At 34.9% G+C, this 26,482-nt stretch overlaps 1 protein-coding gene across 9 annotated transcripts in view; it reads left to right on the top strand.

The window, feature by feature from the left end:
* The window catches only part of KDM6A (lysine demethylase 6A), a 213,356-nt gene that overhangs the window by 44,626 nt on the left and 142,248 nt on the right, over positions 1-26,482 (top strand). For all 9 annotated transcript variants that reach the window (XR_013992908.1, XM_081041951.1, XM_081041952.1 and 6 more), the window contains exon 3: positions 20,191-20,299. Coding sequence is in view for 8 of the 9 variants with exons in the window: in XM_081041951.1 (XP_080898077.1) it covers positions 20,191-20,299 (109 nt within the window). In the remaining variant the exon portion in view is untranslated. The remainder of the gene's footprint in view (positions 1-20,190; positions 20,300-26,482) is intronic.

The following is a 26,482-nucleotide window of genomic DNA, read 5'->3' as shown; positions in this document are numbered from 1 at the left end:
CAGGAAATCAAGGGTAATATGAGGACAGCTCTGATGGCCATTGCAGAAAGAGTTCCAAAATTGCTTTGAAGGGTGGATTAGGTGCTGGCCTCTGTGCATAGCTTCCCAAGGGGAGTACTTCAAAGAAGGTGACCATAGTGATATTCTGCAGCGAGGTATGTAGCACTTTTTCTAGGATGAATTCGCGAACTTAATTGTCAGAGCTTGTACATATGCATGAATTTGTATTTTTGATAGATATTGTTATATTTTTCTCCATTGTAGTTGTGTCAGTTTGTATTCACACCACTTCAAAAGCCTGTGGTTAGAGAAACTTGATGAATGTTCTCTAATTGCTCTCCAGTATTATTCCAGTTTGTTCTACCAGCTGTGAGTGGCTGCTTACCATTCCTACCAAACTAGTTATTTCTTCCCAACCTAATAAATTTATAGTCAGTTTAGAATAGTGATTAAACATGTGGACTCTGGAGGCAGCCTGTCTGGTTTCTAATTCTGATTTAGTCTTTTAGTAACAGTTTGATCTTGGGATTGTGTCTCAGTTTTCCTGTCTGCAAAATGGGAGGATAATGGTACCATGGTTAAGGGCTGCTGTAATGAAATGAATTAATACATATATAGCACCTACCGTCTAGCCCATAGTAGACGCTATGTAAGCATCTATTATCATTACATATTGAACCTCACAAATGGGGCCGCCCACCATGTTTACTGCCCATTAATATTTTTCTGTGATTTGCAATTAACCTTTTTTTGTATTTTAGTAAAATAGTACATGTATATAATTTATAGCCAGTTTTAAGCAATTTTGATTGATTTTTCACTCTGGAAAGTGAAGATTTGGCTTTCTTTTTCCCCTGTTCTACTGTACTCTTCCTAATTATATCCTTAACCTCAGTATTCAGCATTTGCTTTGTGATAACGTAAACTCTAGTAATGGTCATAAAATTATTTTTCTTGGTAACACTTGCTTTTTCATGGATTTAATGGTTTTCTTTTAGTTTGATTATTTTTCTGTGTATTTATCACTGGTTTGGATTCATTCCCTAATTCTTCATGAATTGTCTAAATTGTTTCTCAGGATGTTAAGATGCATGGAGAACTTGGACAATTTTTATTTTTCCTAAAGAAACCTCTTTCATAAGCCTTGTAACTTGCTCCACTCTGAGCTGATTTTTCCCAATGCATATGTTTACATTACAGAAAAAGCTCCTTCAATTTTCAGTGTCTTTTATAACTTCCTTGTATTTAAAAATGGCTGTTTGGTACCTCAAGTATGGTTGTACTGCAATTTATTTAATTTCATAGTGATGGGGATTTGTGTCCAGCTTTGTACAATGGCAAACAGTATTGTAGTAAACATCTTTGTTTGTGCTTTTACACAGTTTTGCACGGGATGAATACCTAGAGGTGGAAAATTGCCAGGTCAAGTGGAATAAGCATTTAAAAAGCCTCAGAAGAAGGTTTCGTTTTCACTGAAATGTCTTCAGTGTTTTTTACAGCCTAGACAGCACTGAGTATAATTTTTTTCCAATCTTATTGGTGAAAAGCAACATTTCATAGTTTTAATGTTGATTTCATTATTGAGATTAAGTACATTTCTCGTACATTTATTGTCTGCAGTAATTCCTCTTTGGTGACTAGTCAATTCATGCCCTTTCCTCACTTTTTCTTTTGAGTTCTTTGCACGTGCATTTTACATGTATGTGTGTATGCATGCATTTGTAAGACAAAGAAGTTTTTATACTCTGGGCAGTATTTTGTAAATGCATTGAGGTTTAGAGAAACAGTTGCTATCATCCTGTGTGAATACCATAGAAAGGTACAGCTTTATAATTTAAAATTTATTGCATTTCTGGGGATGGAGATGAACCAAGTAACAGAAGCCAATTCTAGCCCTGCTCAAAATGTATGTATCCCTTGGGTGCTGAAGTGGGTGGAGAGGAGATAGATGCTTATAGAACTTAAATATCTTCCAGGTATGTCAGTTTTACTCAGAATTTTGGAGATAGGCAGTTATTTTTATGTTAAAACAACTTACAGAAACAATCTAAAATTTATATGAATTTTAAAGTTAGAAGATAAGACTTCAGAGATAACTTGTATCTTTAAGATCACTAAACTTCTCAGCTGTTAAGTGTACTTTACGAGAAAAAAATTAGGATACAGGTGCTTATGGAGTGTAACGGTGGATACTGTAGACTGAAACACAAGGTACAATAAAACAGCATTTTTCAAAAGGCGTTTTTTGATCCACCATAAGGGATTTTACGTTATAGTTCAGTGTACATGCACAGTCATATAATAAATATTTTATAAAATGTTATTTATCCTTACTACTTGAGATCCACTCTGATGCTTATTTCATTAATTCTTCATCTACTTAATTGATTTCCATTAGGTTGTGGCTTGCAGTCTGGAACTGCTTAGCTTGGTACTTGTTATCTTATTAGAAGCCATCCTGAGTTCAGCCTGGTCTGTGTGACCAGGCTGAACTGTTGCTACTGTGTGACCTCAGGCAAATTACTTAATCTCTCAGAGACTCACTTTCCTCAAATATGGGGATACTAAAAGCTATACCATCTCATACATTGCTTGTGAAGTTTAAATGAACAAATGAAGGTGAGACACTCAGACACATACAGCTGTCAATGGTGAACTGCTGTTGTAAATTCCAAAATAGAAGAATTTGAAACAAGGACAACTCCCCTCCCCCATCTCCTTTTAAAGAAGAACGCAGTAAAATGGCTTTGAAGGTATGGTATTGAATGAAGAGAACAAGTATTTTAAAGTATTCACTTACTGAAAAGTGCAGTTGAAGCTTGTTGAATTCTCTTTGTGTACCTCCCCCTTTCTTTGCCTTTTTTCCCCTCCCTAAGTATAAATAAGAAAATACAAAATGTCCACAAATTACCACCCAGGTAACTATTGTTGACATTTAAAAATAAGTAGTTCATGCATATGAGGATGAGCTACCACTATACACATATTAGAATATCTAAAATTATAAAGAGTGATCATACCAAGTGGCAAAGATAAGGAAGAATTAGAACTCTCATACACTGCTGATAGAAATGTAAGATGGTGCAGTCACTTTGGGAGTTTATTCAGCTAAGCATAGTTACTGATTTCATTTAGTCCCATAGCTCTCTCCCTCCCCCGTTTAATTGTAAGTATTTTTAAGTCCCTCATTTATGTCTTACCCATGTATTGTTTTTCCTTATTTTTTTTTTAAATTGAGAAAACACATACACAGTTAAAAAATAAAAAGAAAGTTCATGTGTTTCTTCTGTTTTACAAGGCGTGTATAGTGGAAAAGCAGCAGTCCTCCACTGTTCCTCTGAGATACCGACTTCAATGCTTAGCAGTTACCTCCATATTTCTAAATAATATGCTTATACTGCTGTTTCTGTATCATTCCCTCCCCATTTCTCCATTTACATTACGTTGACTTTCTAGTTTGGAGGGTACAGTTGTTTTTTTTTCTTAATCATCTTTTCCCTTTGTCTGTCTTTCCATTATAACAGCCTTAAAATAATAAACAATGTTTACCTTATTATTGGTATTTCTAGTGGTAAGTCAAGAAGAATATTAATAATTTTTATTGTTTGCTATAGGTTCCTATCACTAATTCTTGCCAAACAGCTGTGAAGTGCTTCAGAATATTTTTTCCTGTTTTTCAAATACTTTGTATAATCTATCAGTTCTGGATAGTTTCCTATCCTAAATCTTTTCCTGGTACCCTCTTCTCTCTCCTTTTTTTCTGTTTAGCTTTCAGTCATCTTTGGGAGAAGTGGATCTTCACCCTTATGTTGGACTTGTTTCTGGATGCCTTCTTTTTCTCTGTGCTTCATCCTTGAGAGTTTTTCTGGTGTAGAATATTATGTTGGAAATAATTTTCCTCGAATTTTGAAATCATTGTTTCTTTGTCTTCTAGCTTTCTGTGTTTGAGGTGAGCTATTTTGTATGCAATGTGATTTTTTTTTTTTTTTTTGTAGAACTTTCCATTCTTCCTTCCTCAAGTTTTAGGATTGCCTCTATATACCTGGTATTATGAAAACTCATGGCGATGTCCTTTGTCTGTCTGAAAACTTGTGTCCCTCAGGTATGGGAAGTACATGTTGGCTCAGGCTGTTCATTATTTGATGTTACATTCATAGAAAAACAGATCAATTCCCCCCCGCCCCCATTTTGACATATGTCTGTTTGGTGAAATTGCTAATAGATAGCCTAAGCCAGTTATGGGAATCTGATGATTTTGAATGACAACCCTACCATGTAACTTGGAGATATATGAGGGAGAATTAGTTCCCAGCCAGAGAGAGAAGTGATAGAGGCACTCATACATGTTGCCAGGGTGTATGTGTGTGTGTGGGGGGGGGGGGCGTGACATGGAACAACTGATTTTGTATTTGATAGCATTCTAGAAGAGAACAAGTCTTACATAGATGAGTCAGGAAAAACGAATCATTTTGGCATAGATCTTATAAACTAAATGTTGAGGAAAAATTCATGACGCTTATTAAAGATGGTCAGGCAGACATTATTCAGTGAGACTATTGAGCTAGGTATGGGGATCACTGCAGTGGGGGAGAGAGATTAGATTCAACAGCATGGGCATATGGGAATTTATAGCCAAGGATCAGGGTGGGAGTCAGTTGCTGAAGGTAGACCAGGGTGATACCACCTGGGGGATGACAGAGGATTAAACAGAATATGACGTACAGCCAAACAGTTATTAACTTGAAAATCTTAATGAAATAGGTGGTTTGTGACAAAGATGGAAATTATAAAGTTCACAGTGGCCGTGGATATAGGTTTTCCAAAATTCTAATTTTTGCTTAAATCTTAAATTGTGGTATTAACTCATTTAATCCTTATAGTAATCCTGTGAGGTAGTTGCTATAAAATATTCCTGTTTTATAGAGCACAGAGAGAGTAAGTGACTTGTTCAAGAATGCACAATACAAAACTAAAATTCAAAATGTTTCCAGCCAGGTTGCGGAGCCCACACTTTTATCCACTGCACTTAGTTCTGATGGCATTAAAAAGGGTAGTAAAGCATTTGGATACTCTGGCACTATAAACATCATTAGTAACTGCAGTGGCCGCTGGAGAGCCTTAGTCTCAAAAGTCATTCGGATAAGTAAGGCCTGATTAGGTCACACTTGATATCAGATTGACACAAAATGATATCGCCAGGAAACAGCATGCTAGCAGAGCAGTGACAGGCATTCCTCTTCCATGGGAATCCTTGTAGTTGCCCAGGGGTTAGTTTTTCATCCATGAAGTGACAGCTTAGGTGGGTGCAGGGCTACTTTGGTGCATTAGTTTCCTGTGGCTGCTGTGACAGGTGACCACAGACAGGGTAGTTGAAAACAACAGAAATTTATTCTTTTGCAGTTCTGTAGGCCAGAAGCCTGAAATCATGGTTAGCAGGGCAGGGTAATACTGTGTTTCCCCGAAAATAAGACCTAGCTGGACCATCAGCTCTTATGTGTCTTTTGGAGCAAAAATTAATATATGAGACCTGGTCTTATTTTAATATAAGACAGGGTATAATATAATATAATGTTAGGTCTTATATATAATACAACACCGGGTATAATATAATATGTAATACAATATAATACCAGGTCTTATATTAATTTTTGCTCCAAAAGATCCATTAGAGCTAATGATCCGGCTAGGTCTTATTTTCGGGGAAACATGGTACTCCCTCTGGAGGCTCTAGTGGAGAGTCTGTTCCTTCTTTGTAGCTGTTTTTCACATCTGTCTCTTCTGTGTGTCTCTCTGAAAACCCTTACTCTTTTTGCCTCTCTCATAAAAGAAATCTAGTAATTACATTTAGGACCCATCATATAATCCATGATAAGCACCTCCTTTCAAGATCCATAGTATAAGGTCATTTTTTTGTTCAGCCTACCACACCTGGTTTAGAATGAATACATACACACATCACCACCACCATCACCACCACCACCCCATTCCAAATAGGAACTAATAGCTTTTGTAACTTTTATGGGCATACTCTCCCTAAGATCTCTATAGGGACATGCCTAGTTAAAAGAGCCATTGTACTAAGGAAATCACAAAGCTGTGGCATCCTACCAGATAATCATAGTTCCTTTAGAGTTCTCTCAATCTAGATTTATCTCATCAATTAAGGATTTGTTTGTTTTTAGCCATAATCCATGTTGCTAGTACACAACTGACATCCCACCTTTATTAAGTTTTTGAAATAAAAGAACTGGTTCATTCAAGGTCAGATTTGTCCATAGAGGAGAGAGGGTATTGTTGACCTTTTACTCATAGTAACGTATTACTTAGACTACACTATAAATGACTGCTATGTATTGTTGTGCCATAACCTGTCATGATTTATTGACACTGCCATAGGCTTTGGGAATGTCAGTGAGTTGATGATACACTGAATTTTTTTCTTTTCTTTAAAGGTGAGGGTATGGCACTGTAAGATTTGTTTCAGGTTTTGTACATACTGAAATGATACTGAATAGTAGGGAAGAGATTTTTTAATGGATTGGAGAAACATAAATGGTAACATTTTGGTTTAGGGCAGTTGGGTGAGCGTTAAGGAAGGGTACAGCAGGAAAGCACTCCCAGAATGTCAACACATGTTATTATACAATATCAAAACATTACATCCATTAATATTACTACCAATCTCATCAGAAAAAAAATTTAAATTTTGGGAAGCTGTCAGCTCACAGTGGAGGTGGATATGTTTTTTCCATCATTCTGACTTCTTGAAATCTTAAGAGTGATCATTGGCAACAAATTACTGTTAGTTATTTTTCTTAAAATGGTAGGCTCACGTCATTAATTTTTGAGAAATTGTCCACCAGATACCTAACTCTGAATAAACATAGTTTGTCAGTTATTCTTTTGAGTAAAAGTGATGTTCCATGAAAAAAAGGGGCTAGTTTAGTTTACAACTTAAACAATCACACACATACTTTCCCTCAGAAATGCTTTAAATGAACTTACCATTTTGTCACACAGATTATTAAAACAATGTGTACCCAAGGGTTGACTTTTTAATAAAATGATTTTTGTTGCTTCATCAAGAGTATTCTTAAATGATACTGTCATTAAACAAACAAACAAACAGTGCTTGGTGGTGAAGAATGATTTCTGGTTCATTTTGGTACCTCTGCCTTGACTCTGGCTAAGGTGCCAGCAGTTATACTTACTGTTATTTTTGCATCATCAGAATAAATGTCAACAGTTAAGAAAAATAACATCTTATTATTGTAATTAAAATAATTTTGACCTAGCAGATCTTCTGAAAGGGTTTAGGCGACTCCCAGTTGTCTGTGAACCACACTTTGAGAATAGCTGCCTTAGGATTACAGCATTCATTTCTGACTTCTTAAAGTCTAATTGGTACATCTTCCCTTTTCTTGGGCAATGCAAGATTCTTAGTCTTTGCCCTCTTCTCCTTTATTCCATAATTGTTGTGTATATTCATTCTGTATACGTTTTAAACAAAAATATTGTTAAAGTTGTAACCCACATAGTTAACATTTTCTTTGCTTGTCAATTCCTTTCTGCATCTCTGACTTTCGCTTTGAGATTATTTGCTTTTCTGCATGTGGGTCTGCTATACTCATGTCTGAAAATGTCTTGATTTCATGTCATGAAATACGCGTTGAGGTTTTGTTGTTTTGCATATGGGATTCTAATTTTTCTACCACCATTTGTTGAAAAGACAATCCTTTTTCTACTGAATTGCCGTTTGTACTGTGCCAAAAACAGTTGTCTATATTTGTATGAGTCTGTTTCTGGGTTCCCTATTTTGTTCCATTGATCTATATGTTTGTCCTTTCCTCAGTATCACACTGTCTTGATTATTGTAGCTGATTATATTGTCTTGAAATTGGGTATGGGTAATATAAATCCTTTGACTTGGTTCTTTTTTCAGAATTTTATTTATTCTAGTTTCCTTTCTTTCCATATAACTTTGAGATCAACTTGTTGATACATACAAAAAACCTTGCTGGGATTTTGTATCCAATTAGAGAGAATTGATATCTAATTAGGATATCTATGTATCTAATTAGGGAGAATTGATATATTAATAATGTTTTCTATTTTGTGAACATGGTCTTTCTCTTTATTTAGATATTGTTTGATTTCTTTCATCAGTGTTTTCCTCACACAAATCTTACACATATTTTGTTAGATTTATACCTACTATATTTTTTTGGTGCTATTAAAAATGGTATCTAAAAATTCAAATTCCAAGAATTTATTGTTGGTATATAGGAATACAGTTCACCTTGTACGTTGACCTTGAACATTACACTTATCAGTTCTAGTAACTTCCTTAATTTTAACTTTAGCTTATCACAGTCTACCTTCAAATTATATTATACTATGTCATGTATACTATAGCCCTTATAAGACTGTATTTCGCTTTCTCTCATTCTGGTCTTTTGTAGTATTGCCATACATTTTACTTCTATGTATGTTATAAACCCCACAATGCCTTGTTACTGTTTCTTTTTACTTTAAACTTTGAAGTATCTTTTTAAAAATAAATTTTGTTGAGTATAATTTATATGTATTTAATTTTGCCTGTTTTAGGTGTTTGATGAGTTTTGACAAATGTATATACTGTGCGGTCTTTTGAGATTGGCTTTTATTCAGCATAATATTTTTGAAATGCATCCATGTTATATTAATAGTTCATTCCTATATTGCTAAATAGAATTTCATTGTATAGATGTACCACAGTTTATTCATTTACCCGTTGAAGGATATTTGGAATGTTTCTAGTTTTCACTGATTATGAATAAATCTGCTGTAAACATTGTGTACAGATCTTACCGTGGTTCCCCCAAAATAAGACCTAGCTGGATAATCAGCTCTAATGCGTCTTTTGGAGCAAAAATTAATATTAAAGACCCGCTCTTATAAGGCCGGGTCTTATATTATAGAAAATAAGAGCGGGTCTTATATTAATTTTTGCTCCAAAAGCTGCATTAGAGCTGATTGTCTGGCTAGGTCTTATTTTTGGGGAAACACGGTAGGACTAGTGTCGGTCCCGCGGAACAAGGGCAGTGAGGAGGCGAGAAGGGGCGGTTTGGGTTAAGTTTTTAAGCAAGAAACAACCAGAGACTTAATGCAGTTAAATCTCTCCGAAGGCCAGGGGTCTCTCAGTCTCAGAGGGCTGGAGCCCAGAATAAAGCTGGCTGGAGGTTTTTATTGAGAGGTCTACAACTACAAGAAAGCAACATTGTTTCTTACACGGTCTGTGAGGCTCAGACTTCCTAACAGAAAAACGTTTATTCCAATTACCCTTTGTCTGTTAACAGCGGAAGCACAAGGTCCCAGGATGTTTTTACTTAAAGTATGTACCTTTTCAGGATCAAGTCTTTCACATTGTAACAACTCTGTTGAGAGAAGTGGAACCAGGTGCAAGGGGAAAGCCAGAGCCGGCAATAGACTTTCCCAAGCACGGGGAAGGGGAGGCAAGGCCCCTTCCCATACGTGTCCAAGGCAACTCATTTGGGGTCCCCACTCGGTTCCGCCTGGCTTAGGTTGTGTCTCCCGTGAGATATCTTACCCGTCTTTGGCTGCAAACCATCTTTTGGGGACCAGACAGAGAGACATAAGGTGTAAACACAAGGATGGAACAGAGTCCCAGAAAGGCACAATTTCACAAACTCTTCTTTCCTTAAGGAAAGACATGAAGGGACATTTGGCTAGGCTGTTGTGCGACAACAGACTAGGATTGCTGAGTCATGTGCTAAATGTATGTTTAACTTTATACTTGTCAAATTGTGTTCCAGAATAACGGTACCACTTTGCATTCTCAGCAGCAACGTATGACAGTTCCAGTTAGTCTGCAACTTCATTAACACTTTGTATTGCCACATTTTAAAAATTTCATTGACTCTTGAGGGCATTTTGCTAAATGAATTAAATCAGACAGAAAGACAAATACTATATTATCTCACCATATGTATAATCTAAAGAAGTCAAACTCATAGATGCAGAGAGTAGATTGGTGTTTGCCAGGGTTGATCAAAAGATACAAACTTTCAGTCATAAGTTCTGGGGAATCTAATGTATGTCATAGTGAGTATAATTAACAATACTGTTATTGTATACTTGAAAGGTGTTTAGAGAGTAGATCTTAAGTGTTCTCACCATATAAAAAAAATGGTAACTGTGAGGTGATGGATGAGCTACCTAACCTTATTGTGGTAATCATTTTACAATGTATTATACCGGGGGTGCCAAAAAAATGTATACAAGTGGACACTTTGTTCAACATTGCTCAAGCAGTAGTTCCCCGTAATCAGAAGTGTCTGGACGCTGATGGTAACCACTTTGAGCACCTCTTGTAATTGGCATAAGTCAGACGTGACTTGTATTCATCTTTTGTTATCAGTATATATTGAGTATTACAATTCTAATACAGTTTTCCTTTCTTAAAATGCGTATACTTTTTTTGGTACCCTCTGTATATACTGTAAAGGAAGTGTGATGGTTGGTTTTGAGCAAATAGGGAACCTTTTACATCAAAATCTCTAAAGAATTCATTGGCAATTGTAAACTGGGAAGAGATACTTTATTATATATATAAACCTTTTATATATAAATAGCACCTGACATGTCATTTCGGAAAAAAACTATTCATTATCCAATAGAGAAATGTGCACAATCTGTGAACAGGTTGGTAGTTTGTGAAAGAAGTAATAAGCTGAGCCAATAAATATTTGAAAAAAAAGGTAGTCAAAGAACTGAAAATGAGGACTGCTGGTGGAAGATTATATTGGTTCAACTTTGCTGGTGGGATTATCAAAAGCTTAAATTGTACTTTCCATTTGACTGTGAGGAGTTTAAAGAAATATAAATTGGCCAAATTAGGTTCATTGGGTAATAATAATAAAAACTTGGTTAACTTGGTTAACCAACTTGGTTAACAGTCAATCAGATAGCCTTCAGTAGAAACAAATTTTGGTTTAACTGTTCAATAAACCGTTCAATTAACTGTTCAATAAACTGCCATGTAGTTGTTAATTTAATGTAGTTCTATATTTGGACATGGTAAGCAGTTAATATATTGAAAGAAAGAAATTGTTTATAAAACTGCATACAAAAATGTGTACTATTTGTTTATATATGCATAGAAAAAATTTGGAAGGATATATTCAGACTTATCAAAAACATTTTTTGCTTTTTCTTGAAGCCCTGTCTTTGGGGAAGGCCTCTACTATATTAAGGATTGTTCATTTATTTAATAAATCTAAGCGCCTTTTACATATTAGAAGTTGTAGAATTCAAAGCAGATTTTCAGTGGAGCTCATGCTCATAAATTTGTCGTCTTCCCCTCCCTCAATGAAGTGCTTGTTCCTTTTCTTTTTGTGCATGTATTTTTGAAATGTATATAAGGCAAATGAATGCATACCTAGCTACCAAAGGATACTGATTTGAATAGCATATATTATAGCATGCATCCAGGTTATAGCAAGCATAATAGATACAGTCTTTTACCTTCATGAAGATCTGGTCTACATAATTTTGTTGTAGATGGCTTTCATTCTGTTTGTATATTTTCGGAACACTGAATTAAATGTGTACAGCTGAAATGACAGGAAGAATGATTGCTTGTAAGATTGTCTCTGCCTCAAGATAAAGAATACTCCCTGTGCAGTTGAAAACAAATGAGGTAAAAAGCAGAATGTAATGCCTACTGTCTTACACGGGAAATTGCAAGATTACTCTGGGCTTTCTTTATAGAAGTCATTCTGCTGAAATTCTATCTCATACTCTTCTTACCTCCAAATTTTAAATAAACGTTATTTTAAAGATTATTCAAGACTTAATTCACACACCTAAGTTGAATGAGGCTTTATAAATAATGTATTTGATTATACCCCATCTGCACAATGTTACATTAAGCATGATAAAATTATTTGGAAAATAACTTAGCTGTTTTGACACAACAGCTTTTTAAAAATTCAGTGTTGGCCATGGCTGTGTACATGTGCATGTGTGTGAATGTACAATTTATTAGTTTGGCTGCATGTATTTACAATAACGGTTTTAGAGTTAGTAATAAACTCCCAAAAATGGTTGAGACAGTATAGCCTAGTTTGTTTTGTTGCGGCTGTATTTGATCTTTCTTTGACAAATATACTAAACAGAAAATAACAGCAGTAAGTAAACTAAGGAAATATAATTCAGAGGGTACAAAAAAGTAGGGTGAAACCATTTAACATTTTCCAGATTACACCACATCTTGTCTGGATGGTGTGTATTATTATTTATGTATATGAGCATTAGTGTTTTTCTGTCAGGTGATTTTTGAATATGACAACTTGTTTTTTTGGTTAGTTTTCGGTTTTTTTGCTGCTGATTTTGTTTTGATTTGGATATGTGGGTCTTTTTTTGAATAAAGATAATTGCTTTTTATATGATTTAAAATAAAGCAAGGTGAGAAAATATGGTAAAGAACTGAGGCTAAATCTTCCTATGGGATAGTGGGAACAAGAAATGGCAATCTTATGTGTTGGTTTTCTTCTTGGTGTGGAGGTAGAGTTGTGAAAGGAGCTAGTGTGCAGGTAGGAGTGTAAGAAGAATAGCAGTTTATGGAGCTCTTCTCTCTTGGAAGTGACTTTTAGGTCCCGAGGCATGGCCCTAGTGAGCATGTTACTGCTCAGAGGCTCTGGAGCCATACTGTTTGAATCCAGCCTGTGCTAGTTAGTAGCTCTGTGACGTTGAGCACAGGATTTACTTCCTCTTTACCTCAATTTTCCTAATCCTTTGAGGTAGGGTTTATTTATCTCATGGAGTAATTGTGAGGATTAAATGAATAAGTGTATGTAAAGTGCTTAGAATAATGCCTGGTACATATATCAAGAGTCTAAATATTAGCTGTCAGCACTTGAATTACTGATACTAGATCATCTAGTTTGATTTTAGTAGTGTAGTTCTGTGAGAATATTTTTCAATAGCAAGGCATTTTCAATAGTTTATTTGAAAAGAATGGTACTTAAGATGCTGGTGATGGGTTCTTGAATGATGCTTGCTTACTCATTAGCATTTAGCACATCCACTGAATACAGAGTAGTAGGTCCAGAGAGGCTGAGAAATCCAGGATAGAGACTGATACGCTTAAATTTTGTTTTACTGACTTTGTTGTGAAGTAAATAAAAGATGATGTATATTAGTTGAACATTGGAGTTAGGGAGATGGTGTAGGTGAACAGATGTATAAGTTCTTGTATCTACTATAGAATGTTAGGTATGGGTGACAGTTAACTAGATTTCTTTTTTTCCCCCTTTATCCTTTTTGTATATGTTAAATGGTTATTTCATTAGGCTGCCTTTTTTTTTCTTTTTTAATGAGGAAAGAGGAGTACATACTCTTTTATCTCTTAAATAAAAGAATTCTCAGAGACAGTCAGTTCTAGGCTACTGTGGAGCTCCACTGTTCCAGGAACTTGGACTTCTGTTTTCCTACTCTTCATCCTCAACTTGTGGCTTCTACCACCTGGGTGATTCCAGCTAAGGAGAAGAGAGGTTGAAGCAGAGCATGTGCTTTCCTTATATCCGGTTGGCCAGAACTTACCGTATTTTGCTCTGTATAATGCACACTTTTTGGCCCAAATTTGTGAGGGAAAAATAAGGATACGCATTATACATGGGTGGTACTAATTCTGTATCTATATAAATGTTTTTAATTCTTTTATTTATGCTTATGAGTTAAAAGTGTAACTATAGAAATCAATAACAATATCTGTATGCAGAATAATACCCTGGAATACGATAATCAGTTTTGTTGAACTTACAATGAACTTGCAACAATGAAGAGTTCTTGGCCTTCTATGATGCGTAAATATCGTAAATGTATTACCAGTACACAAAATTTCTTGTACCTTATATCTTGTGTTTTGTAATTATTTGCTACATAAAATTTCTTATAATGTTAAAAAATAAATGCTAAAATTACTTTTTAATACAAAAAATAAGTACCTAAATGTAAACAAATAAAATTTTGAATTAAAAACTTGAAAGACTTTTTTCCCCCCTGAAAGTTTGAGCCAAAAATGTGGGTGTCCAGTATACTCAGGAGTGCATTATACTTGGCAAAATACAGCAGTCACTATGCCATGCCTACAAGGATGGCTGGGGAATCCCAGTATAATGTGTAAACATGCCTAATTAAATTGAGGGGTTCTATTAACAAAGGAGAAAAGATGTTAGGGACACCTAGAATCTGAAGCAAGTTACAGAACAGTGTTTATATAAAAAAGTAAGCATTAATACCCAAGTGGGGATAATATATATGTTTGCATCTGCACAAAATAATCTTGAATATAGAATTTTTAAAAACATTTGTTGCTTCTGGGAAGGGTAACTGGGTGGCTGGCATCAGGATTGGGAAAAAGACTTAACTGTAGTATACTTTTTAGAATTGGTGATGTGTAAGTTTTAACTTTTCAAAAATAGTAAATGAAATTTAAAGCAAATTATGAAAGTCTGATATTTAAGTTTAAGAATAGGTATGTCATTAAAAATTATGAATACTTAAGATTACCATTTTAAGTGTGTAACTCTTCCCTCATTTAAAAAAATGTGGTGTGTTGAAATTTCAAAAAATTGTTTAGACGCAGGTACTTTCAACTCTTTCAAATTCCTAAGTTGTTTTCAGGTAAAGGCATTGCTGAGTGTCTAGAAAGGGGAAGAATTTTGATTTATGAGGCGTGTTTATGGGAAGAATATCAGCTTTAACGATGCAGACATTTTTAGGGTTTGGGGGAGCAAGTCAGGATAGTATGTTTATTTAGAAATTTATTCTGGAAATTAAGAATGAATAAGCTAATCATGGAATTAAGTTGAGATGCACTCACATATACATGTGTGTTTGTGTGTGATTATGTATTATATATAATGTTACACATTGTATGCTTATATCATAGAAGTCCAAGGAATCTTTAAAAAATGTAGCTCTGAATTGTATCCAAAGAAAGATGTCTCCTTTCTGACTCCCACTAAGATAGCTTAGTAATTTAAGCTTTAATTCTTTGCATTGATATGAGCCAAAGAAAGAGGGCCCATTTAATTTTTGGAACATTTAAGTTTTCCTCCTTTCTGATTGAACTGAATTAAATTTGCTTGTAAGTTATATCCGTTCATTGGTTTGATGTCTGGAGCATTTAATCTTCTCTCCCAAGTGATGACTTTTTAAATATTTGAAGCTACAGCATTCCTGATGCGTCTCCTCAGCTAAACTCAGTTAAAATAATTTTTATATGATAGTTTTTCCATTCTCCACCAAACTTGTAGCCCTTTGTTATTACCATTTGTTAAAATGTGGCACTTAGAATCTATGATAATGTTAGAGATCTGGTCAGAGCAGACCTTGCTGAGCTGATTATTCATGTTGATTTGTGTAATATGCTTTATTAATTTGGGCCATTAATATTTTTTTAGTAGTCATATTTCATAGATGACATGTTGACCTGTATGTAGTGTGCTTAAGTCCCTTAATCTTTTGTAAGTAGTCAGCTGCTAAACCACCTTGTATGTCTGTGGCTGGCCTTTAGGAAGTATGGGCAGAAGTGCATGCTTGTTTTTATTCAACCTAAAAGTTTTGGGTCATTTAAAATCATTGGTTCATTTAAAATATCAGTGATTTATACCTCAATGGAAAAGATTTTAAGTAACTAATAAGATTAATCGTTAGCATCCTGACTTACACTCTTAAGAAATGGAAGTTTAGGGCAAAGAAGAGAGGGTTATTTGATAAACTAAAATATAATGTGACATTGCTTTGTGAATTCAAGTAATATATATTTAGCCCGTTATGTGATCCTGGATTGGGGTACTGCCCCTCCCCTGACAGAGCTTACAGGTGAGGGAGGCAAGAATTACCTGGGAGCCTCATAAAAGGTGAGGGGCTTCAGAAAGAGGAGCCACCAAACTAGGACTGCTTTGAGATTCTATCTTGGACATTTGTAGCAGGCATTAAAAAAAAAAAAGAAAAACAAGAAAAAAGAAAACCATTGGGGTATATAAACCTATATTAATTTGCTCTACCATTTGTATGTCACCCAACAACTTCAGCTAATTTTTTTAATTGAAAAAAATCATTTGTTTAGGAGTTGCCTATATTTAACAATTCTAAAATATTAACAAGTGTCATATTTTAGCTGGGAACTGACCAACTTCATCATAAAAGACTTTAATGCTTAACATTAAAAAATAAACTAGTCACATATCTGTGCTCATGAGCTCTAACCTTTTATCCAAGTTTAGAAATAGAGGGTAACGATAATATTGCCGTTCTAAGATAGATTTTTCAAATAATAAAAATAAAGCAGATACCAAGCATAAATTCTATTGAACATTGTGGAAAATGGCACTATAATGGAAGACATCCAAGCGCTCTACCTAGCTGGGAGGATCTTCATTCACTCTCATTTGATTCTAGTATTTAATGATTAACTGTTTATTTTCATTCTCAGTGTTTTCTTCCAGTAGGTGGTAAGGATTATAGATGTGTAGGCTACTAGCTGTAAACAACTATAGGCTGTAAAGGTGATTTTTGTGGAGGACATTGCTCATCCCAATATAAGATATCCCTTTATTTTTACAGATTTTTATAAACGTAAGAAATTTTGCTTTCCTTCTATTTAGCATATGGATTGAATATTCGGTTATTTTAAAGCTTTAAAAATTATCTAGCTCTTCACTGTCCATTAGTCACCTATTTAAATTTAAAAAGTGAAAATTAAATCTGAAATTCAGTTGTTGACTTGCATCAGCCTTTTTTCCAGTGCTCAATAGCCACATGTGTCTAGGGGGTACTATATTGGGCAACCTGGATCATAGAACGTTTTTACCATTGCAGGAAGTGCTCTACTGAATGATGCTGATCTAGATACAAATTATTTTTATTCATATTTCTGACTGTCCTCACACTAAAGGGTGTCGGATGAATCCAGGAGGGAAGCATAATAATTTAATGATTTTTATAAGAATAGAAATGGTATAGGTTAATTATGAAAAATTTAGAAGATATAGAAGAGTAAAATGAGCAAAATACAAAGAAGTTACTGTATGGCCCAACTATAGACTTTCTATTTTTAACATTTGTTTTATATTCTGGTTCTTTTTCTCTGCACAAGTATCCAAATACACATTCTATATGGGGATTATTTTACTTGTGCATATTTAAAATTTTAAAAAAGAGCAAGCATATAAGGATAACTTTTAACAGGAAATAATTTTGCTTTATAGAAGTTTACTTGAACTTTGTTCTAAATCTGAACTATTTATATCTTCTATGTTTATAATTAGTCATTTGACTAAAAATATTATAAAAATACTGTTTCATTTTAGATTATGTGAGTTAGTAGTATTGGAAATTATTTATTTACCTTTAAATGTTCCTTAAAAATTGTTAGTATTTGCCCGTATTTAATATCAGCATGTACCTCAAACACTTCAAATAAATTCATGACGTTTCACTATGAAATGATGACAGAAGGCTCTTGGAAACCATTCTGCCTTTTTGCTTACCTTCATCTTGTTAGATTTTTGGCTCTGTCAGCATCCTCTTTGACCACCAACATTAGTTGGTCGTTGCATGCTAGCTTTGTTGGAAATTACAGATGCTCTTTGACTTATGATAGGGGTTACGTCCCGATAAACCCATTGGATGTTGAAAATATTGCAAGTTGAAAATGCGTTGAATACACCTAACCTAACAAATATCATAGCTTAGCCTAGCAGGTTTCTACTGAATGCTTATTTCTTTTATACTATCGAAAGTCGAAAAATCATAAATCGAACCATCATAAGTCAGAGAACTTCTGTATTATAAATTTGTTAATGAAGCCTGAGTGTATGGGTAGGTGAATTTAAAATGTGCTCATTTTGGTTTTTACCTGGAGTTACATTTCACAATGATAAAGAATTGTGTGTAGTATTCATTTTAGATGTGTTCCTTTGTTTTATGGGAAATGGAAGCTAGGCAATAGATGATCATAGTAATGGCATCAAGGTATAGTGACAAGAGGCAGTGTAGAGAGGGTATTGCCATCTTTTTGCTTAGATTATTGAAGAAAATTTGTTTCTTGAACCCTTTTTCACCATGAAACCATATTTGCTTGTAAATTTAATGCTAGATTAGCCATAATTAATTGTCAGAGAAGAGTAGGAAAAGTTTCTAAATATCTTACTAACAGTTTAAAAAAATGAAGACAGTATTGTTTTAATGCGTGGTTTATTTACAATGTCATTGATAGCTTTAAAAAGTCACTCATTTAATGTAAAATTAAGAACTGTCATTCTGTAGTCCCAATTATTTTATGAATTTCTCTGATATTAAAAAGCACTGGAATAAATTGTATTTTTGTACTCTTAACCATCTGCCAGATAGGATTATATATGACTTAAATAAAGAGGATCTTGAAATTTCATGCCTCCAAATTATAGTAATTTCTGAGCCTTCAGTGTAGCATTCAGACTCTTAATTATAGGGAAGCAGAATGATTAGTTTTCAGTGCTAGTGATTTGGTACATAAGCACATTTAGACAGCTAAGAGTAGAATATTAAGAACTGAAGACAGTCCTTTTATAAATGTTGGGCTCTAAGGATAGTAGAATCACGCCAGAGTTTCCCTTGTTTTAGGAATGCTTTTCCAAATTTGATGAATATTTATATATGCGCTTTGGATAGGTAAACTTTAGGATATATGTTTTGAAACTCTCAACGACTCTATATTTTACAGGAGAGGAAAAAATCAAGGCACTTTAAGTGGGTACTCTGCCCCACATGACATTTTCTTGTCTCATCAAAACCTCTTGAAGTGGTGGTGAAAGGATTTTTTGATAATGGAAGCAATTCTAGTTCCCTTCTTTGTGGGCACCAAACCTGCGAGTGTACCCAGAGATTTGAGAAATTGTACACATTTGTTTCTTAGTGACTCTAGGATACACTATAACACATAACACGTAAATTGTTAGCAGGGTCATTTTGACAAAATTATTGGGAAACTTGCAACAGCCTTGAAAGAGTTAGAGCTTTTTTCTTATTTAAAGAGAAGGTAAAGAAACAATTATTACATACCTATGGAGTGCTATGCACTGTGATAAACCCTTAAAGAAGTTATTTTTTATATAGAAGTTTTCTAATTTTAATCCTGTTGTCACCACTTTGAGTGTTATTAAAACTCAAAAAAGAGAGGATACATTCCCCAGGATCTCTTGTAGCTGATGACACTAATGACACTTGGAATCTGTCAGACTCCAGAATTCTTCAATTCTTTCCATCATTCATTTTCTCCTGGATTACAAAAACGGGGGGGGGGGGCATGATATCCTTAAAATGTTATATTATTATTTTTTTCTTCAGGGAAGAAATGGTGAGAGTGAGTGCATAAGCAGGTATTGGAGTGGGGGAAAGATTAGTAATAGAGTTTGGTGGGTTTGAAGTATATCATGAGAAGACAGTTAAAAGGCAGTTTATGGTAGTTTAAACTGGTAGAGGTTATGGCAAAAAGTAGCTGTTCAGTATAAATGGTAGCTATTACTATGGGGGGGGGGTGCCAAAAAATGTATAAAAGCGTACACTTTGGTTAGTGTTCCTCAAGCAGTAGTTTGCCGTAATCAGAAGTGTCTGGACACTGATGGTAACCACTTTGAGCACCTCTTGTAATTGCAGAAGTCAAACGTGACTTGTATTCATCTTTGGTTATTGGTATATATTGAGTATTACAATTTTAATAGTTTTTCACTTTCTTAAAACGTGTGTACGTTTTTTGGCACCCTTTGTAATTACTATGGAGATTATGAATTCTCATATAATTTAGTAAAGTTCTTATCTGTGAGAAAGATGATTATTATTTGTTTATATCAAGAGGGACCACAGTAGTAACTTAGATTTAAAACTTGTAAAGTTATCAAAGTGCTCCTACATTATCTTATTTGGCAACTATTTCCCTTTTACACATAGGAAAAGCACTTATGCCATAACCAGTGGCTCTTTTAATAATACTTAGGTATTCTAAAGAGTACTGCACTGAGATAGAAGTGAAATATATTGATTTCTTGGGTGATTGAATGGAGGGTATGTGCATTATCTCAGGAAGGAAATGCATTTTAGGTTTTTGTCTTTTTCTTAAATGTTTGTATTTTTTATTTTTAGGCTGTTCGCTGCTACGAATCTCTAATCTTAAAAGCTGAAGGAAAAGTGGACTCTGATTTCTTTTGTCAATTAGGTCACTTCAACCTCTTATTGGAAGATTATCCAAAAGGTAATTTTTCCCCTTGTTAATTGCTGTTTGATTTATATATGTGTTTAAAATAATTGCAATAGTACTCTATCTAGGGTACTACTGTTTTTACTTCTAAGAAATTGTAAGCTTATGAACATCCTAAACAATGAGAAAGAACAACAGGGTAGGTGTAAATATGAAAAATTCATGTAACTATATAAAACATCAATAAGTTTTCCATTCAGTTAAACTGATAATCATCTACATGTGCATTGCCGTTTTGTTCTGCCTTGTGAAAAATCCCTGCCCTTTAAAGGCTGCACCATACCGTGTTTCCCTGAAAATAAGACCTAGCCGGACAGTCAGCTCTAATGCGTCTTTTGGAGCAAAACTTAATATAAGACCCGGTCTTATTTTACTATAATATAATATAATGTAACCGGATCTTATATTAAGTTTTGCTCCAAAAGACGCATTGGAGCTGACTGTCCGGCTAGGTCTTATTTTCAGGGAAATATGGTAGTAGAAAATGAACCATTGATGGACACTTTGGAAAAGTAACACAAACTCAGCACTTCTCTTCTTTATCCTGGCTAGAAAACTTCCATTTTAGCTAGAAAATATTTGAACGAAAATCTGATCCATAGCCATGTTACTGTTAAGGTAAGTAACACAGAGAGATGATCACATATGAGCTTGAGCATTGGATAAAACATACTTTGTATTCATTTGAGAATTTTTTCCTATACGAAATGGAATAAGTGAGTTAAATAACTGAAGGTAGTAGTCCTCCAAGATGTGTCCTTTTACTGGTGCCAAGCTGCTAACCCAGAGTATTACTCACTTAGGAATTTTAAAAGCACCCCCAAATACTACCTCCCTCAGTACCAAAGGCAAAATCCACAGGAAAGAAAAACTGTATCCTTATAAGCAAGAACTTTTCGATGATAGTAAACATCTTAATATAGAGTAGATGGACTTATTTATTATGCTTAGATTCTACAAATGTGTTTAGTGGGGAGAACAACTGGCAGGTTGTTTCAGGGCTAGAGTGAATGATAGTTGGTGTTTAATGTTGATGTTTTATTATTCCACTTTTGTGTTACGTCAGGTGAACACTTTCCTAATGAAAATGCAATTTGAGTTTGAGACAGGCGTTTGGAGTTAGGCTTATTTTCTAGCTCATCTCTTGTTTACAGCTGCATTATCATTAACAGATTATATATACATCCCTGAACTTCTGCCTTATCTGTAAAATGAAGGGAGGAAGTGATAGCTCAGACGTTTTGGGATTGTTATGGGAAACTGGTTAGTACTTAGCAACATGGCTTCAGGATAATAGGCATTAATAATTACTTAATACTCTATTACATATGTTAATTTTAATCAAAACTGGTAAGTTATTTAAAGGAAGCCATTGTTCAAAAGAAACATGGAAATCTGTGCTAGTTTTTCAATGCTGTACCTTTTTTCTTATAGAGCAAACTAATTTGAGAGCACATAAATAGAGACCCAGACTTGAAAATTAGGTTTGCATGTGGGGCTATATATCCTTGCTGCTTAGTGGTCACTAATATATGTATTAGCTTTGAAAACTTAGTATATTGATTTAGCTACATTTTCCATTTACAAAATGTTTGGCTCTAAAGGTAATAAAGAATACAGGGATATTTGTTTTGGAGGTGTCTGTTTCCTTTTTGGAAAATGAGGTACGGAGCATGTAGCAACTAGACTGTTGGCTACTAGCTGGTGGGAGTAACCTAATGAGAAAAGAAAAAGATAACCTAAGGATTTAAGTCTTTGGAAAGAGGTGCTCTTAACCTTTTCACTGTGTTAATTGATTTCAAAATTGTTCTCTAAAATGTGTCAAAAATACACAGAAAATGCAGTATTTATATTTTAACTACAGTTAAAGTGCTACATTCTATTAAAATAAATGATTACTTTAAAGTATAAAAATTTCCTATTATTCATTCTTGAAAAACACAAAAATATAAAAAAATGTACATCTGCTTTCCTAAACTTCCCTTCTGGAACACTGAGCTCATGGAATAAAGTTGAATGCCATAGTCAGTGGCATGGAAAATACCATTCGACTATAGACGAACATTGCAGCGAAAATATTAAACCCATTTACTGTCATGTAGATGAACTGGCTATTAATAGGTAGACAGTAGGTTCATTGTAATAGGAAGAAGGAGAGAATGGACGCAGAGGTATACACATGTATTTTAGTATTTCAAGCTGATGGCTTCTATTTCCTAGATGTGATTTTTTTTTTTTAATCTTCCTTGAGGCTTTATTGACCACATTTCCACTTAAAAAAATTCCTTTTTAAATACAAGTTATTGAATTCTTTCTGTCCATTCTCTTCATCCTCTTCCTGTAAGTCGAATACTAGAGCCAGTCTCTAGTAGCCGCCTTCCACTCCCCCCACCCCCATGCCTCTTCCTCACACCTTCACTACCACCACTAATTTTTGGAAACATTTGTTACCTCAGGCTGCTTCCTTTTTCTCTCTTTGGAACCAAAACAAGATGAGAACCTTCAACCCCAGCCAAATAGACATTTAGTTTTGTAGAACAGATTATGTACCATAACTTTTTGGGTAGTAAACATTAACCATGCAATGAACATGTGAGTAAACTACTCAGGTATATGCATGTAGGGGACTTACTGGCTATTATTCTGAAGACAGTTCTTCAGTTATTGTTCCGAGGCCTCGTGTTTGTGTGAAATTTTCTGAGCTTGGGGTTCCTTGTCAAAAACTACTGCTACTTTTGTAGTGGAAAATAGTACAACCTCTTTTGTGTGCATTTTGGATTGTGGTTTTTCTACTCTTATTTGTCATTTTGATCCCATCTGCTTCCTGTCTTACAGGAATTCCTAAAAAAATTCTGACCTGCCGATGGTACACTTTGGTTATTGTTACTGCTATAGATTTATTCATTAAGTATCTTTTCAGTCATTTCAGATGAATTTAAAGCAGCAGGAAAAAAGGTTTTGTAAAACTTTTAAATCCTTTCTGGTTGGTAATGTGTATGAAGAGTTTAAATTTTTTTCTGTCACTTGATTTGGTCATTTGACTTCTAGGAATTTATCCTAAAAAAAGTACTGTATTTTGCTGTCTATAATGCTCACTTTTTTATCCAAATTTGTGAGGGAAAAATAAGGATGTGCATGTGTAGTACTAACTAGTTCGATATCTACATAAATGTTTAAAATTTTTTAATCTATGCTTATGAATCAAATGCTTAGGAATCAATAATGATGTCTCTATGCAAAATAATACCCTGAAATACAATAACTTAAGACGAACTTGAAACAAAAGTAATTTCAGCCAACAATTCAACAAAATGAAGAGCAACGTATTGTCCACAGAGTAAGTGACTCTGACTTGATAAGATAGGTGGTTCCGATCCCTTGATTACCATAGCGTGAACAGTGCGACATTTCTTTTCATACATTTTAGGCGGGAGCTAGCAATCTAGCTGATGTTTTTACAAATTATTATTGGAAAATTAAAGGGAAAGCTTTTTTTCCCTCTGAAAGTTTGGGCTAGAAATGTGGGTGTGCATTGTACATGGGAGCACATTATACAATGCAAAATACGGTAATTGCTTAGAGGATTTTGGGGAAATGGAGGCTCAAATGCACGTGGCCTACTGCAAGTTGGATTCCTCTGGAGGGAGTTCAGCGTACAGGATGTTTAGCAAGGAGTGCCTTTTTAGTATGAACACCTGTGGAAGGTAGGGGATGGAATCAGGATTGGACAGAGGGAGAAGTTAAGTTGTGACAGCCTTGGTGTACTCTAGGGGGTGCCCTGAAGCTAGAAAAGCCCTTCAGAGCTCTCCCAAGTTGGGCCAAGATGACTAGGCCTTTATACTCCATCCCTTGGATATTGGGTGTGGGCTGTCCTGGGAAGGAGTATGACTTTGGGCAAGTAGTCTCTTCAGCTAAGGCAGCTCACGGCTAGAGGCTGTCTGCCTGCGTGTAGGACTCCCAGCAGTCTTTCCTTGAAGTGGTAAGTGAGTAGTTCTTCACCGTGGCTACCTACTTCCTTTCCACTCCTAACCCATTAACCTCAGCTGAACCAAACAGCTGATGGAGTTGTTAGACTGCCTGAAGCCATGAAGATGGTGCAGTGATTTCTTGTGTTGGAGAACAGTCTGAGAGACAGAACCCTGGGCTGAACAAGCATATATATTCTTGTGAACATATGTGATGGATCTTACAAGTAGTTTAATAGAATTACATGTAAATATCTGTAAATATGTGTGGCAAGTTATAGGAGAAGATAGTCACTAAGTTAGTTGCTTAGAAAATCACGTGGGAAATTACCACAAAGTACATAGCAAACACATAAAAAGTTAGAAATCATGAGGTAAGAGACTAAGGGGATGGATAGTAGGGATTGCAGAAATAAAAAAAAATTAGTTAAAGGAGATATAATAATTACTCCTGATATTAGTATGAAAACCTTGAAACTTTTAAAAATAGTTTCTTCATGGTTTGTGGTGAGCTAGAATCTTTCCCTGAAATTCCAGCCAATGATAGATTTTCCTTCCTTCAAATAATTGTTCATTTGTTGTATTGTCTGTCACTTTTGGGCAAGATCAGTTTTGGTTTTTTAGTTCCTCAGCAGTTACAAATGGCTAGGGCAAGTTACGTACCAGAGTTGTTAATGTGGAGAAGTCTTAAGTCAGAGTTGGCGAGCTTTCTTTGTCGTATTCTCATTTTGTCATTCTTGGGTGGAATGACAGTACTCCATTTTAGGATATATATAGTATAAGAACATAAAGCACATGTTTTTAAATAATTTTGAGTTTGGCTTCTCCAAAAATTACCCCCCCCCCTTTTTGATTCTTCAGTGGTTCATTTCTTTACTGTTGTGGCTGTTGGAACCAACGGTTGTGATTCTTTTAAGAATCTGCTCTTTGTTTAAGAATCTCCTTTCAGATAGTCATTGGGAATTAGTTTACATAGTACACATGTTTGCTATACAATGCAAATTTACTTTGTGTTGAAATAGTAAAATAAAATGAAATAAAAATCCAGAATATTGACATATACTGGCATATAATATCCACAGAATGTCTGTTTTATATCTCTCTGAAAGCTGATACAGTTAAGGTGATCGTGTCATGTGTTTTCATTGCATTCACAGTCACTGTACTCTATTTCTCCATATAACTTCATTTAAATGTATTTCATGTTAAAAAAAATTCATGCCTCCACTAGCAATTTGGGAATCACTGAATTTGTTCAATCTACTCATGGTCTAGAATTAGAAAATGTAATTGAGAAATACCCAAGGAAGCACAATAGTGACCATGATCCAGGTTGTTAGAAACCCATATACATGTCCAGGCAACAAGCAAGTTATAGTAGCTTCAAGAACTAGAGAGCTGATGGCAGAACACATTGAAGGAACACAAAGAAGACACCTACTCATTGTCTCTTGTAGTAAGCCAAATGTGAGATACAAAGACGTTGAGCATGTTATTTTAATAATGACAAAGAAGTAGAGATTTCAGTAGATGCGTTCGTTTGGCTTGAAGACCTCAGTGAAGATGCTGATATAGGAGTAAAAGAATTATTTGCTTCTTTGCTTTTCCAACTTCCTGTCTGCTTGTCTCTGGAATCTTAAGTCTTTTTAAACCTGTGGAGAGACAGGCACATAGAAACAAACGTCTGTTGTGGTGGATACTGTCCAGAGGGTTTTTCAGGTGTTAATATGTATTAATATATATTGCTACATATCAGAGGAGATATGTTTTAGGCATCCATAGATTTGGGAAAGCAGGAAGGTGGCTAGAGAACTAGGCACATCAATCGTTTATATACAATGAAATAGTTAATATAAGCTCTCTGAGGTGTCATTTATCCCAGGGCATAAATATAACTTTTCAGTTCAGCCTCAGAAAAACAAAGCAAAACAAAGAAATCTATTGACCTAATACCCGTAGGCAACCATAACCTATTCTGGCCTAAAAATGATACACTACAACTGACTTATTTGTCCTTTCCTTTCCTTCCATACCCACAGATTCACCCACTAGCAGGTAACCTGATGCCTATAGTGTTACACATTGGGCTAGGGATGAAAAGAGAAATGCTGAGTTGTGCCTGTAGTTAGTACATGATCTAATATAGGCGTATGGGTTGAATTTTAAATCTTTTCCTTCATTGCATTTATATTGCATCTAACTCTGAAGAAGA

The sequence above is a fragment of the Rhinolophus hipposideros genome (assembly GCF_964194185.1).
Source record: "Rhinolophus hipposideros genome assembly, chromosome: X".
Lineage (NCBI taxonomy): Eukaryota > Metazoa > Chordata > Mammalia > Chiroptera > Rhinolophidae > Rhinolophus > Rhinolophus hipposideros.
This window is presented reverse-complemented; position numbering and strand designations above follow the sequence as displayed.